The following is a 17,151-nucleotide window of genomic DNA, read 5'->3' as shown; positions in this document are numbered from 1 at the left end:
GGGGACAATGAACGCTGGGCCTTTGATGGAGGAACTAACTGCTTGTCCCACTGAGTGGCGCCTGAGCCTGCGCACCCTTCCAGGATTAGCTGGGGACCTGGGTGGGTCACTTAGGACATCAGTGACCTCAGCTGGGTGGAGCTAAGGAAAAGTGGGACTGATGGTTTTATAATTTCTATCGTTAGAGCAACTCTCTTCCAGGATTAAAAGACTTGTGGGTGATGGCTTCAAATACAAGCTCTGTTTTCCCTTTTGCCTTATTCTAACTCTCGTGCAAAAGAAGGGGGGACAATTTAAATTCAGTTTGGCCCACTTGATTCTTTCTGACTCTGGTTGTGTGTGTGGCTAATGGAAAGAGCCTGTGTTTTCTAAGGAGCTTAACCACAGGGAGGTTGGGAAACTCACATAAGCACAAAAGAATGTATTTCAGAAAACAAATCAGAATGAGATTTAGAGTTCTTATTTTGCTCCTACTCTTTGCATATTAGACCTTTGGAAGTAATTGAGCAGTAATCTGAGGGTAATGCTAGGTTATGTGTGAAATCCCTTGCTGAGAACTCATAGTGAATGCAATGTCACAAAAGTTTGTTGACTTCTTACTATGTTCCAAACATTGGAGAGGGCATAGAAAAACAAAAATGAGTAAACTTCGGAGCTGCCTCCCAACAGTTATCTTCTTGTGGAGCTAGTAGTGAGGACTGGTGCTTTTGCCATCCAATGATCTGGGAAACCCTGCTCAAAGTCAAGTCAGAAAGTGGTGTGGGAAGGCATTGACTCTGAGTTTGAGTAGACCCAAGTATATTAAATGGACCTTCAAGCACAGAACTCTGTAGGAGTGTGTTCAAGCAGAATTTCTGGAGGCCCCTTGAATTCCAAATTTTGCTGACTTATATTTGTGGAACCAAGGCACAAAATCCCAATAAGGAGCCTGAATCCACATTATCCTGATACCCAACTGGATTATGGAAATCTTAAGGGGCTAGAATCGTATTTGAATTAAGATTTAATTGAGTCAAATATCAGGGACCTTTCACATCTGCTGATTTTCTAGAACATGGACATTTCAGCTGTCTGTGACTAAAGTTCGCCAATGGCTGTCTTAAAAACAGTTTTTTAAAAGCCCATAACAGAGTCCAATGAAACATTTGCAAGTACTGCATATATCTGGGTAAGAAGCAGTTTTTATTTCTACCTTGGAGCTTTGGTAACAAAGCCTGGGTGAGCCATTACTGCCTGAAGAGAACATCAAGACTCCATAGCTGGGATTTTAAGATCATTAACTCTTAAATAGGTTGGTACAATTATTTGCAATGTTTTACACATCATAGGGTGGATGGAAACTGGAATTGAATCCACTCTCTGCCATTTCCCCATCTAACACCCTACTTCTGGCTGTGACCAGGAATCCACTTAATCCTCTCAGGGTTGAGAGGAAGCCAATGATCCAACTATGGACACACCACCCTGTGTTGATTGTTCTGGGAGTACCTACTAGAGCATATTCCAAACCAGAAAACCAACTTATAAGGCAAAGTACAAGTGAGACATGCATCTTTTAACAGAAAGTTCAAATTGAGTCAAAGACCCATATCTATCCTAACATATCTATCCCTGTGGGAGAAAGACAGAAGTTTGGATGAGGTCACCATGGATAGTTTCCAGAGGACCCATGAATGAGGTATTTAGAGTTCAGGGTTAGGAAGTCTAGCTATGACCAGTGGGTGGCGATGAGGCAGGGAGCAGGACTGTGGCACCAGGAAGGTAAGCCTTTGGCTCCTGCAGATTTGGGTTAAAGAACTATGAGCAGTACCCGCAACAAGCTCACCTCCATGCTAAAACTATAAGCAGCTGACATGGGGCTCTTTCCTTTCCCAAGGGATAATATGACCTTGGGGTGGGACAAAGTGTGCATGCACCAGTTAAGAAGACTCAGTAATAAGGACTAGAAGGATTCCAAGGTACAGAAATAGATAATCCTATATTCCTCTGCTCCTTGAGTAGGTTAGACCCCTTGGGATCCCATGGTAACCCAGAGAAGACAAAACCAGTTTGGTTCCAGAATCTTAGGTTATATTTACCCACACTTGAGGTGTTAACAGACTAGGTACATTTCAAGTGTGCCCCCAAAAAGGTATATTTTGGTCAAGGCTTATATAATTGCATAAGGAGTGATCATGTGTAAGTATGAAACAACACACCTCAACAGTCTCAGGGCAATTATTAGCAGAGTTGGGATAGGAGAAGCAAGCCTATCAAATATCTCCTTGCCTCCAGTTTTGTCTTAGGGGTCTCATTTTATTTTCTTAAGAAAATATAGTCCCTACCCATTAGCAAGAAGGTTTCCAGATAGATACAGACTTTTCTTTAACACCCGAGGTAATTTCTCAGATCTTCCCCTTATACGTAGCATCAACAAATCACATGAATACCAAATTCTGTACGTTTTCCATGTCAGAGAGAAGAATCGTGAAAAAGGAATGTTTTAAGACAAACAGTGTGAAAGTGTGAGCTATTATTGAGTGATCCTATTTAAGTAAAGGAATGCAAATAGATTTGTATCTGTTAAATGAGGACAATCCTTGAAAACAAAGAAATGGTAACCTGAGAATTTACTCCAAACCTCTGCTTCTTAGTTAAGCATCCAAGAATAGCCCCTCAATTCTGATTCAATCCCTATTTCACCAACACTCTGCCTCCTCCTCCTGCAGAATTCCCACATTGTAGGATTTCTCTACTAACGTGAAAATCAAACCTGGGATGAAGGAGGTATGAGGCTTCCTCTCTAATCATTAGGCATCTTACACTACCCCGCAGATAGCCCTTGTCTTGGTCTTATGAGCCAATGCACAACACTACATTTGAGAAGAGGGCACAGATGACCAGTGTTCAAGGAATCCCTTGACTCCAGTGGAAAGGAGTTGTAGATTTCTAGATCGGACTATGGCTTATCACCAGTTATGTGTTGCCTCTTCTGAGGCACTTACATAGCATTGGCTCATACCAGTAACCCCAGGACCAGACCATTTGCCCCATGGCTGAAGGAAAGCAGCCAGGAGCAGTCTTTGAGATTTGAAGTATACAAGTGAATCCTGTCCAGAGTGATGTCCTGGATTCTAATGAAAGAGGATTTCCAAAGCTTTAAATCCCAGGACTATAGGATATGCAGTTCTGGTGAGCTCTTGGGAGACACCATTAGGTTCTTCTGTTGATGATTAGGTAGGTCCATTCACCAAGGAGCTGTGCTCTAAAGTTGGCCCATATGGGAAGGCTCCTCAGGTTCACACAGAGTCACAGGAATTGGCTGGAGCTGTCTGAGTACCAAATTGAGAGTGTTTATCTAAATGAGGGCAGAAGTGCTGATGTCCAGCTGGCAGAAGATCAAGAGGCTTCCTTGAGCAATCGAGGCTTCTTTCCATGCTCTTCATTCTTCCACTGAACAAACAGGTTGATGCTGGAGCGGCAAGTAATCCCTAAATCCCTCACAGACACAGCATATAATAATGACTGAGAGATGTACATGGTGCCCTGAGAGCATGGGGCAGGGGCAATGAGCCCCATCTGTGTTAGTCAAAGGCAAGAGGTAGAGACTGAGTTGAGTCTTAAAGAATGAGTAAGAGTTAGCCAGTGTGGACATGGAGTGTCCCAAGCAGCTGGAATATGTATAAAGGCTGAGAGCCTAGAATGGAAAAGGTTTACTGGAAAAGGTTTATTTTTGAGAGGACCCCCTCCTCACCCAGATTCCTTTTTCCATCTACCCATCACCTCACTCTCAACTCTGCAGGGCTCTATGCTGCCACCAGAGGAAATTTCTTGTTCTTCCCCAAACAATTGTTTAAATATGTATTTCTGTATTAACTAGAAGAGTTAAATGTTCAAATGCTGATTTACTATCCTTTAGGGGATTGTGTGCTCTGATCCTTTGTTTATTTTTCTATTGTTTGCCTTTTTAAAATTAAAAAAATTTTTTTTAACATTTATTCATTTTTGAGAGACAGAAAGAGACAAGGTACGAGTGGGGGAGGGGCAGAGATACAGGGAGACACAGAATCTGAAGCAGGCTCCAGGCTCTGAGCTGTCAGCACAGAGCCCAATGTAGGGCTCAAACACACAAACCATGAGATCATGACCTGAGCTGAAGTTGGACCCTTAACCAACTGAGCCACCCAGGTACCCCTACTGTTTGCCTTTTTAATATTTACTTGTACCAATTATTTACATATCCTGGACACAAAATTTTGCATTTTTTATTTGTTGCAGACATCTTTTTTCATTCTTTTCTTGTCTTTGAACCTGTTTATAGTATCATTTTGTCATTCAGAATTGTAGATGGTTCAGGTAGTCAAAATTATCATTTTCATAAAAAATAATTCCTATTTTCTGTACCTTGCTGAAGAAACTCTTCACTAACCTAAGGACATAAAAGTCTCCTTCTATAATTCACTCAGTGGTTTAAAGTTTTGTTTTTCCCATTAGGTTTTAATACACCTAGGGTTACATTTGGTATGAGACACTGATCTAACCGTTTTTTTTTCCAGTTAGAAATCCACAGTCATAACATCGTGTATTAAAGGGTTAGTTCTCTGTCCTCAGTTTGAATCCCCTTTTTCACTATATAGCAAGACCTCCTGTAGATTGAGGTTTGGGCTCTCTGTTCTACTCCATTGGCTCCACAGTTATTTTACGTGTCATGCATATGGGGTCATTATATTGGATAGGGCAAGCTTTCTAGCTTTATTATTCTTTTTTGCAATTCTTTGATTATTTTTAGACTTTTAATCTTCATTTCATTTTTAAAGTCAGTTTTTGAGTTTTACAAAACATCTTTTCAGAATATTTCCTAGAATTGAAGTTATATACTAAGTTGGGGAAAATGAGATGGCCTTATGATACGAGTCTTTCACTGTATGACCATAATATATCATGCTCCTTTCTTCAGGTCAGATAAACATATTATTTTTGGATGTGGAGCAGACAAATAAATTCTCCTTATAGAGATGGAATACACTCAATAAGAATGAGAATTCTTGGGTTATTCTTGGGCACAAAATCTATTGTACAGAATCATCTTAAATATCTGTAGAATAGGGGTGCCTTAGGTAGCTCAGTCGGTTGAGCATCCACCTGTTGATTTCAGCTCAGGTCATGATCTCACAGTCATGGAATGGAGCCCCGCAATGAGCTCTGCATTGTGGAGCTGCTTGAAATTCTCTCTCTCTCTCTCTCTCTCTCTGCGCCTCCCTGTGTGCGTTCTCTATCTTAAAAAAATAAAAATAAGAACATTAAAAAATCTATAGAATAGCCTGAAACAAAGGAAAGAATAGCAACAAATATCTCTTTAGAAGTTAAAATTAAAGCAAATGAGTGAATAAAAACTAAAAGTAATCTGAAACCAGTGGAAACTGTACAAAATGTCAGGGTAGAAGGAACAAACTCTTAATCTCAACAATTAATACAGTGACAGTCAGAAATGCAGCGCTCAGCTGAAACATATCCCAGGTGAAAGGAAAGTGGCATCGTAGCTACAGAAAGAATGAGTTAGAACATAAAAACCTGCAATGACGTCACTGCAACAGACTGGGTATGGGCATTGTGGAAAATACAAGCTGAGTTGAAATGGTAATAAATGGTATTCATAAAACAGAAGTCAATCTTGAGAAATAAAGAAGCTCCCTTCCAAATCTAAAATTCTGTAATTCCATATGTCCTAGAGAATGTTTCCCTCTTTTTTAGGAGGAAGATTCCTTTTTAATATAATGAAAGGCTGTATACTTTCTCTTGGTTTTTTTTTTTATTAGTATGAATAGTTACATTAAATGTTCTTAAATGTTCAACCATTCTTACATTCCTGAAATAAACTCTCTTGGTTAATTAATTATTATTCTTTTGAGTTCCTGCTGGATCTGTCTTGCTAACATTTTATTTAGAGATTTTGCATCTGTTATTTACAAATGAAATTTGTCTCTTTGAAGAGGGGGATTTGTCTGTCTTCGTGTGTTCGGGCATCTAGTTTGTGCTAATCTCTTTTAAATAAACTGGAATTGTTTTTCTTCCCTAATCGATGAATAATTTAAATAGCACAAAAACAATGGTTTCCTAAAGATTTGAAACCTACCTGTGAATCTGGGTAGGCCCAGGGATTATTTTAGTGCATTAGTATGTGCGGTGGGGGTAGAAGGGGTGGGAGGGGGAGGGAATAGGGAGGGAAGGGAGGTTCTTTAACACAATTTTCAAGAACGCTCACATTGAGGTACATGTGCTCCTATGCATCAGCATTTCTACCCCAATGTTCATAGCAGCACTCTCCACAATAGCTAAAACATGGAAAGAGCCTAAGTGTCCATCAACAGATGAATGGATCAAGAAGATGTGGTTTATCTATACCATGGAATACTACATGGCAATGAGAAACAATGAAATCTGGCCATGTGTAGCAACATGGATGGACCTTGAGGGTGTTATGCTGAGCGAAATAAGTCAGGCAGAGAAGGACAAATATCATATGTTTGCACGTATAGGAGGATTAGGAGGAACTTGACGGAGGAACAAGGGGAAGAAGAAGGGCGGAAATGGTGGGGGAAAGGGAGAGAGGCAAACCATGAGAGACTCTTGAATGCTGACAAAAACTGAGGAGGGTGGGGGGGGGGGGGGGAGGATGGGCATGGAGGAGGGCACTTGTGGGGATGAGCACTGGGTGTTATGTGGAAACTAATTTGACAATAAACTATTTGTAAAAAAAATAAAATAAAATAAAATAAACAAACAAACAAAAAAAAAGAACGCTCCCATTGAGTCTAAACATCTTTTCCTTTTAAAAAATTTTTTTTACTGTTTATTTATTATTGAGAGACAGAGCATGGGAGGGGCAGAGAGAAGGGGAGACACAGAATCTGAAGCAGGCTCCAGCTCTGAGCTGTCAGCACAGAGTCCGATGTAGGACTCGAACTCACAAACCATGAGATCATGAACTGAGCCGAGTCTAAACACCTTTCAAATGATTTCCAAAGTTATAGAAGCTTCTGATAATGAGCCCAGTTAATGTATAGGTTGAATGTAAAATTATAGAACATAAAGAGAAATGATACAAGGTAAAGATGAATGAACACCTGATTAAGTACCATCTGCTTTTGTTTTCCTAGGTCAGGAAGTGTGCTGCACCACTGGAATGAAATCTATTACTTTGTGGAACAGTTGGCTCATAAATTCATCAGGTGAGAAATACAATGTATAGTGCACTGCCATGAGTAAAACTAGCCTAATTACTAACTACTTTGGGCATGTTTTTTGACAAAAGTAGACTCTCAGATCTTCAACCAGAGACTTGACTTGTATTAGAATAACTTTTGGCTTTATGTTTGCAGAAGGACCCTGATTTGGTTGTAAGACCAAAATTTTACTGCTGTCTCTCTCATGGAACAATATATTCTTCCAGAAGGATCATTAACATTTTCTTTCACAGTGCATCACACTGGGCCATTTGGCTTATTCTAGCTGGACTCAGGTGTAAAAGGTGTAGGGTGAAAGGTGACCAATTCATTCCATTGTGCCCAGAACTTTCCCTGTTACAGCGCTGAAAATGGCACATTCTGTGAGCTCTCCTCAGTCCCAAGGAAACCACCATGTTGGTCAGCCTGGCTGTGTGTCCCAACAGGTAGAATTCTCCGAGCATTCTTTACCCCACTTTCCAAGGGAGGACAATGCAGTTTTGAACTGCACTATAAATGTTGCAGAGCCTCAGAGGTCCTACTTTCCAGTAAGTATAGATTCCCCCTGGTAAAGGAAAGGAGGTCATTTTACCCTCCTTGAATACAGCCTCTGAGGGATGACACAGCTGTGACAGCTTTCATGGATGTGCTTGAAGCCACTTGTCAAGGTCTTTGGTAAAATTGTTCTGATCATCGTGAACTCTAAAGCAGCCCCACTCCTGTGTCATGACATTGGTAGAGTTTTCCAGCCCATGTGAATAACTGTAAACTTCTTTAAATAAAATTCTTTATCTCTGAAGACAAATTGTCCCCTGAGACCAATATAATGACAAATGCATTCCCTCCGAATTCAGTTACTGATCTCTTACCTGCCTACCTGATTGGAGGGGAAGGGTTAGGATGTGTCCTCTCTGTGATGCCAAAATTTAGAAGCTGCAGTAGGCAGCATCTAAACCCAGATGCTTAGGAAAAGCAGATGCCAAGAGGAGAGAGAGGAAGGGGAAAGAAGCAAATACATGAGTGATATTAAAAGCAAAGTATTTGAAAGAATTGTAGAGGCTTACAACTGAAAACGACTTCCCAAACTATCCTAAGAGGCACTTGCTACCCTTAACTTGAATAGCTCTGGTGAGAAACTGCTACCTTTGGAGGCAGACAGCCCAATAGTTAGACAGTTCCAGTTTCCAGAAAAGCCTTTTTGTTGTTGAGGCAACATGTCCTTTCCGATACTCCCGTCCATTATGTCCATTACATCCTTTGGAGTGATATAAAACAAATCTGCCCCTAGACACTTGACAGTACCTACTCTGTTTCTATTTGCCCTTCTGGTCTTCTGTTCTTTCTGAAGCAGAGGAGTCTACTGGAATGGGCTTTGAAGTTAGGCAGATGTGGACTTGAATCCAAGCTCCATTGTGCAACCATAGCAATTGACTCACCGTGGTTGAACCCTGGTTTGCATGTGAAAATTAGGAGAAAACATGTGCAAACCAACTAGCCCAGTACCTGGCTTAGAGTGGCCACTCAGCACTTCTTGTTTCGCTGTTCCTTCAACAATTCCAGATGCCTCAAAGTCTTAGAATCAAAGACACTGAGAGGTAGGGGTTGGGGAAACTAAGAGACCACTTAACCCAATCCTTTCATTTTATTGATAAGGAAACTGAGAACCAGAGAAGTTGACATGGCTTAATCCAGACCACAAGACACTTTCCTCTGGTTGTCTCCTCTGGCCTTTCTGGATATGGACCCCCCTCAGGGTACAGCACCAAGACATCACTGTCATGCAGATTCCAAGATTCAGGGACTGTATTTTGACTGCTGCAGCCCAAGTGCCTATAATAGTCCCTGACACATAGTACATGCTCAATCAATATTTTTAAATAAATGGGTGGATTCTGAAAAAGAATGAATGAGTTTTGTTTATTCACTCTTCTCTGTTTCCTTCAAGACCCCAACCCATGCCTCTCACCCATCACTCTCAGCAAAGAACTTCACCTCCTGTTTCACCAAGAACCCTGGGAATAGCAGAAAAGTGATTACCTCAAGTTCCAGTCCTACTCTTAAAAGATGCAGGGGGACCACCTGGGTCGCTCAGTCGGTTAAGTGTCAGACTTTGGCTCAGGTCATGATCTCGCGGTTCGGGGGTTCGAGCCCCCCGTTGGGCTCAGTGCTGACAGCTAGCTCAGAGCCTGGAGCCTGTTTCGGATTCTGTGTCTCCCTCTCTCTCTGACCCTCCCCTGCTCATGCTGTCTCTCTCTCTCTCTCTCTCAAAATAAATTAAAAAAAAAAACATTTTGAAAAAGATGCAGGGGTGTCCTTCCCCTTATCTCTGAGGTTCAAGTATTCCCCCTTTGATGGTGACCCCTCCATTTTATCCCATTGTCTCCAATCTTCCCCAGGTCTTTGTTTTTCTCTTGTATTTTTCTCTGCCATTTCTACATCAATAGACATAAACAAATCTCTCCTGCCCATATTTGGAAAAAATTTTTTAAAAAACAGAAAATAACAAATCTCCATATATTCCTCTATAGATCCTATAAATACCTATTTCTTTGCTGGTTTCTTATTCAAATATCTTTGAAGACTCAATATCTCCATATTCTTACTTCGTATTCATTCTTTAACCCACTGCCATCTGGCGTTCATCCCCACCCTCCCCACCTGCTTGCTCTCGTCAAAGTCCTTAAGTAATGCCTTAAGAGGACAAAGACAGTGAGTGTCTTGCAGTGCTCCTTCTGCGGGATACAGGAGCTCGTTTGATTAAGTTCCCTCCCCTTGAAATTCTCTCCTCCACCTTCTGGTTCTCCTTTCATCTCACTGACTAGACCCAGGCCTTTAAATGTTGGTGTTGGTTCTAGATTTGGCTCACTTCCTTTCTCGCTGCTGACACTGTCTTGGAACAATTCCACTGCTGTCAGTATGCCCCAGACTCCCAAATCATGGCTCTAGCCAAGGCTCATATATCAAACATACCAGTTGCCTCTTGGAGCCCTACATTACCCACATTTCAAATTCATTTTTTCTAGAGCTGAACTCTATACATAAGAGGCAGTATAATAAGGTGTTTAAGGGCCCGAGTTCTAGAACTAGGAGCTTGGTGTTAAGTCTCAGACCCACTACTTTCCCACTGTGTGACCTTGGGAAAATTACTTTGTCCTCAGAGTCTCAGTTTCCTTTTGTGGAAAATAGGAATAATAATAGTACTGATCTCATAAAGTTGTTACTGGTTTAATGAGATAATACGTTCACACCACTTACAATAGTGCCTGGCATATAGTAAGCACTTGACAAAGTGGGCCGTTATTACATTACTATGATAATGATGGTGTTTTGCTGATTAGCCGCAGTGAGGTGGTAATAGGCAGAATTGTGTCATGGACACAGAACCCAGGTCTCTTTCAAGATACCAGCATTCAATTCACCACATACTCTTTGGGCTCCTACCAAGTATTAAACGCCGTGATAAGGGGTCCAAAGATACATCAGACATATGGTATTGAATGTAGGCTTTATCCTAGAGGCAGTAGGAGCTGTTGGAGATTTTTACAGCAGATGGGTGACAGGTCTGATTTATATTTTAGGAAAATAGCTCAGGAAGCAGTGTGTAGCATGAACTGGAACAAAGCATGGTGACGACAAGGTCACCAGCCAGAAAATTGTAGTGGTCACATAATTTGAGGGCAAGGTCCTAAGCTAAGAAGTGGAAAGGTGGCAGGTTTAGGAAACATTGGAGGAGGTGGGAACTATAAGATCTGGGGCCAGATCAGGGATGGGGGCCACCGCATGGTGAAGGAACAGGTTGATGTTGTGACAGATGAACCAACTGGCCCTCGCCAGAGAGAGCCCATGACAGACAGCACTCTACTGGTAAATCCACTACAGTCTGATAGTCCACCTTTTCTTTTCTTTTTTAAATGTTTATTTTTGAGAGAGAGAGAAAGAGAAGGCATAAGCAGGGGAGGAGTGAAGAGAGAAGGGGACAGAGTATCTGAAGTGGGCTCTACACTTAGAGCAGTGAGCCCGATGCAGGGCTTGAACTCACAAACCATGAGATCATGACCTGAGCCAAAGTGGGACACTTAACTGATCAAGCCATCCAGGCGCCCCATCTTTTCTTTTCTTTCTTTTTTTTTAAATGTCTGTTTTGCTTTTGTTATTTCTGGACAGTCCATCTTTTTTTTTTTTTTTTTAATTTTTTTTTTAATGTTTTATTTATTTCTAGGAGAGAGAGAGAGACAGCGTGAGCAGGGGAGGGTCAGAGAGAGAGGGAGTCACAGACTGAAACAGGCTCCAGGCTCTGAGCTGGCAGTCAGCACAGAGCCCGACGCGGGGCTCGAACCCATGAACCGCGAGATCCTGACCTAAGCGAAAGTCGGATGCTTAACCGACTAAGCCACCCAGGCGCCCCTCTGGACAGTCCATCTTGCAGACAGAGAAGCACATTTGGTCCTCAGCTGAGAGTTGTTCTCTCTCCAAGAGTGGATTTTTTGCTCAAGACAGAGCTTCTGAGCACTGCCATATACAAGCCTTGCTACCGTGTTCATTAATAATGAGAAGTATAAAACTACCAAGCGGAATAGATATTCTTGTGGCCCACCAGCGCCTTCTCTCCTCATAGGATACCTCCTTGGGAAACCGAGCAGAAATTAAAAGTTGATGGTGATTCTGCTTGCAGAGCAAAGAGAGTTTTGTGGTAGGATCTTAGTGGCTGATGGCACCAAGCTGTGACAGCTTCGGCCACTCCCCTCGTTAAAGGATACACCTGACTGCTGTGGAGACGCTATCAAGTTTTACCTATCGGGGACCCCTTTGTATAAACGTCATGCAGACCAGCCATCTTCCAGGGCCACACTTCTTCAGACAGAGCACGGGGCAGTGATGAATGTTAGCTGTTCTACCTGTCGTCTGCCCTCACTGAGTGGTGGTGTCAGGTCAGAAACAGCCTCCAGGAAGACAATGCAGATCTTCCCCCTGGTCCACAGCTTCGAGTCCGCTGCTGGCTGAATACTTGCGACACCAGCCGCAGTCTCTCTTAGGGTTGTAGGTCCTCAGCCCTGGCGGCTGTGAGAGAAAAGGAAAAACAGGGAAGACCACTGGAAGGAAATGGCATTCTGTAGTCTTTCTATTTGCCCTAATAGAATTTCTTTTTCTTTCCAGCCCACAGCTAAGAATGTCCTTTATTGTCTTCTCCACTCGAGGAACAACCTTAATGAAGCTAACAGAAGACAGGTAAGGATGCTTCCCTTCCCTGTCACTAAAAAGCCCACCGTTTCCTGGGTAGTTCTGGTATTTGTGCCCTAGTGCCGGCTTTGACTGGCAGCCATTTTAAATTTAGAATTTTTTAATGTTTATTTATTTTTGAGAGAGAGAAAGAGACAGAGTACAAGCAGGGGAGGGCCAGAGAGAGAGGGAGACACAATCTGAAGCAGGCTTCAGGCTCCGAGCTGTCAGCATAGAGCCCGACAGGAGGCTCAAACTCAAGAACTGAGAGATCATGATCTTAGCCGAAGTCAGACGCTTAACTGACTGAGCCACCCAAGTACCCCATCAGTCATTTTAATCGTATAGTTCTCTCTTTCCACTGAAGTCTTGAACATTGTACATTGACCCATCTGCTAGTTTACTCTGTGACGACTGATAGAATTTCCTGATGTTGGTGAAATTCCATAAATGACTAAATCACATTAAGGTAAGTCTTACGTTTGATTGGCAACTCAGTTTGCTAACTTCAAGCAGAATGTTAGCAGGCCAAATCCTTGGGGGGGTTATAGTTTCATTTATTTAAATTAGATTTGGTTTTGGATTAAGATTTCGGAGATATAATAAGCATACTATGAGAGAAGTAAGAACTTGAGATATTATTAAACATAATTACCAAGGCAGGGAATAGAAAGGGAGGGTTTATGGTACCACGATATAAAAGGAAATTTGAATCAGGTGTGGCAAAATGTTGTTGGCGTAGAAGGATTACGTAGACATAGCTCAACAAAGATGTTATCTGGGGTTTTACCACTTACCCGTGAAAACTCGAAGAAATAGAGACAGGCCATTTGTTTGTAGTTAGGAAGGTATGTTGGGAGTGGAGATAACAGTTTTCTTGAGTTAGTAACACCTTTGTCCACTTTTTTAAAAAGTGCAGTAGTGACATGAGAGAATTCTACACCATGGGGTGGGTCAGGGAGACACATGTGGGACTATCGGCAGACTTGCATATGGATGTGTAAGGAGAGGGAAAGGAGGAAAGGCAAGCACAGAGGACAGGGAGACTTTATAACGTTCTTCTTCAAGAAATCAGAATAGGTCTAACAAGATAGAGTAAGGTTTTCTGGATTTTGCGCTAACACAGCAAGTCTGAGTTAGTCCTCGTTTCTCTCCACATTTTGATTCCTGTGTGTACCTAAAAGAATACTCTGTACCATATAGAAGTTTTCAAGTCCTGTTTCTCGTATCTATTATTCATGCATGCCATTTGAAGCCCCATTTTAAAAACAGGGGTTTCTTATTTCCTATTAACGGAAGAAGAAACTGAGGCCATATTGTATTCCTAAGGATACCTAACAGAACTCACATTAGATGTGGGCCCCACATTCTTTGCAGTCTCTCTTGCTGCCTTCTGTTAAACAGAGAATCCTAGAGCCCAAGAAATGTGTGAGATTTTCCGTCACTATTGGCCAAGGATTTTAAGAAGCTTAGAGAAAGTGTCTGTAGCCCATGAAAGACTCCTACTCTCTCTCAGTCTTTACATGATGACATCCTTTATGCAGAGATGCCTTTTATTCAGAGAAGACTCCCTTCTCACCCATTCTCCACATCCTCCTACAACCCAGGCTGCCCGGTACTGCTTCGTGCTGACTCCATTCACTCCATGCTTGAGTTTGGCCCAAAGACCTAGATCTCACATCTCTTGTGGGTATTTTGTGTGCTATTGCTCACAGCCTCTGGGAAATGGGGAGGGCAGCCGAGGAAGTCACAGATTTATAAATGTTGTTAAAACACTTAGTTATGCTAGGTTTGGTTATGCTTGTTCAAATTAGTCATCTGAGTCCAATGTTTTTCATTTGAATCTGATGTTTTATGCCTTAACTTCATCACTCCTAGTTTCCTGTACCAAGGAGAACACAGAGGTTAGGATCTCCACTTTGCTAGAAGCAGCACTTAATATTTAAGGGCTGAATATGCCTCAAACAGCCAAAAAACGCCTTGCTAAAAAGGCTGTTTGGGTTTCATGTGGTGACTGCTTGGCCTAACCAATGGGTCAGCTGGCAAAGCTTGAATGGATTACTGACATATCCCCAACCTTATCAGTCTAGGGAAAAATGTGGATAAGCCTTTCTCTCCAAAATACGTTTTCATGAGTTTTGCTAAAAGAATTGGGCTTTCAGAGCTTCCAAGATGGTACTTTTTCTGACAGATGTGACTTCTAGCGTTTTAATTGGTCACAGGAATGTTTATGTTTTTCTCTATATCTCATCTGAGCTTCACAATATCCCTAGAAGACAGTAATAAGTGCTTTATTTTACCGATGTACTGACTGAGGAACCACGTAAGTTAAAAAAACTTGCTCAAAAACAGGACATGAATTCAGAGAGACTCTCCTTTCCACAAGAGCAAAAGATTGTGGGTAAACCAAAACAAATAATATCAAAGATGTATTTGCATCCAGTTCTTGGGATCAAATCCATATAAAGCAAACCACAGGAAGGCTGAAGAAATACAATAGAAAATAAATATGGCATGTTGAGAGGTAGTAAAGGAATTACAATTCAAAGAACAGTACCTACCATTTGTGTCTTTTATCTGCTGAGCACTTTACATATCATTTCTTAGTTAACCTCATATAACCGTTCAATTTCTAATGGGGTCTCATTATTTTATAGGGAATATACTATTTATCATTAGTTGCTTTCAGGATTTTTTCTTTAGCTCTCAGCAGGTTGATTATGATCTGTCTAGGCATGGTTCTTTGAGTTTTTCCTATTTTGGATTTGCTGAGCTTCTTGAATCTATAATTTGTCTTTCATCAAATTTGAGAAATTTGCAACCCTATTTTTCAACAATTTTGTCCAATTGTCCCAATTTTCAAACACTTTCTCCTCTCCTTCTGGGACAACAGTGACACAGATGTTAGATCTTTTGATATGATTCCATATGTGCCTGAAGGTCAGTTCAGTTCTTTTCCAGTCTTTCTTCTTGCTGTTTTTCAGATTAGATCATTCCTGTTGGTCTGGCTTCATGTTCACAGACTCCTTCCTCTGTCATCTTCATCCTGCTGCTGAGCTCATCCATTGAATTATTTATCATAGACATTGTGATTTTCAGTCCCAAAGTACCTATTTTATTCCTTTTAAAAATTTTATTCCTCTGCTGAGATCATCTATCTTTTCCATTTATTCCAAACATAATTACCTTTACCTCATGGGAGCATAATTATAAGATAAATATATAAATACTTAAATATATAATATATAATAAGATATAACATATAAATATATCATATAATTAGATATACAATGAGATTACATATGAGATATATATTTATGAGATTAACTATATGTAATATAATTATAATACAAAATAATAAAAAATAATTTATAAAAACTATAAAATAAACATATAAACCTTATATGCTTTAAATTCTTTCTCTGACAATTCCATAAGCTCAGGATTGCCATCTTAATTGTTTCTTTCATGAGAACTGGCCACATTTTCTAGGTGCTTTGTATGTCGAGTAATTTTAGATTATATGCTAGAAATTTTTAAAATTAGGTTGTTCAGACTCAAGTCATTTTCAAATTCTCTGGAGACTATTAATCTTTTTTCTTGGTTTGCACAAGTTTCAGACTACACGTTCTATCTCTTCTTCCGTGGGTGGTGGTTTTTATTTCAGTTCAGTTTTCAAAGCCTTTGCTAAGCAACTTGAAGTCTGTCCTACACATGTGCAGCTCAGAGATAAGCCCAGGACTTATACAGCTTCATACACAGAACTATCGGGACCCCCTTCTTCAGCTCTCTCTTCTGCATGATTCCCCACACACTATGTTCCCTACTGAGGCTGCCCTTTCCAAGTCCTCTAGCAAGAAAAGTGGGGTATATCTTGGAGTTTGGCTACCACGTTGCCTCGTGTAGTTCTCTACTGAGGTCACCCATGGGGCAAAGTTAGAAGTAATCAAAGAGAAATGAAAGTGGGGATTCTTTCCACATTCTTTGAATCACAGGAACCCCCCTTCTGAGCGGGCGGACATATGGTGACCTCTCAGGCCACTACCATCTGACTGAGACCCACCTTCAGGTTAAAGCCATGAAAGAAAAGAGGCGGGGAAATGTGGAATTCATTCTTGTCTGGGTTATTTGTCCAGGTTTTAACTACTCTTCCCAATCCATCTGCTTTGTTTACTTTTCAGAGTCCTTATTGATTTGCTTTCTTATTTTGTTCAGAGGTTTTGGTAATAATCACCAGGAGAGATGAGATAGCAAGTAGGAAGTTTACTCCATCTTGCCTGCTATTACTTTAATTTTATAAGGGACACTGAAAATCTGATTTTAGGTAACTTGCTATGGTCAAATAACAAAAGTGGCAGAATTAGCTTCATGATTCTGGATTCTGGAATCATTCCGACTCATGTGTTTTGCATTATATCATGTTGCTCTTCCAAGATTTCATAGCTTCATCAGTTTGCAAAATGATTGATAAACTGCAACACATTTTTCAGGTTTCTTCCACAGCATAATAAAAGATCTAATATTAATTTAAGTACCATTGGAATACAATGTTTTAGTGTTTACTACTGCATATGATTCCCTACTTACTCCCTGGATAGTCTTTTTCCTGATCTTGATTTAAATATTTCAGATGTTTCATCATTTGGAATGAGATCATGTCAAGGAAGTCCAACTCTTCCTTTAAAAGAAATCAGGAATAGATATTCAACTTAATAAAGTGCATTTTTGGCAT

General features: G+C 40.8%; 1 protein-coding gene across 1 annotated transcript in view; it reads left to right on the top strand.

Annotated features, from left to right (window-relative positions):
• Window positions 1-17,151, top strand: part of ANTXR1 (ANTXR cell adhesion molecule 1) — a 215,234-nt gene that overhangs the window by 19,032 nt on the left and 179,051 nt on the right. The window contains exons 2-3 of the mRNA XM_039239602.1: window positions 7,137-7,208; window positions 12,357-12,428. Coding sequence (XP_039095533.1) covers window positions 7,137-7,208; window positions 12,357-12,428 — 144 coding nt within the window. The remainder of the gene's footprint in view (window positions 1-7,136; window positions 7,209-12,356; window positions 12,429-17,151) is intronic.

The sequence above is a fragment of the Hyaena hyaena genome, unplaced genomic scaffold (assembly GCF_003009895.1).
Source record: "Hyaena hyaena isolate Hyena2069 unplaced genomic scaffold, ASM300989v1 scaffold_158, whole genome shotgun sequence".
Taxonomy (NCBI): Eukaryota; Metazoa; Chordata; class Mammalia; order Carnivora; family Hyaenidae; genus Hyaena; species Hyaena hyaena.
This window is presented reverse-complemented; position numbering and strand designations above follow the sequence as displayed.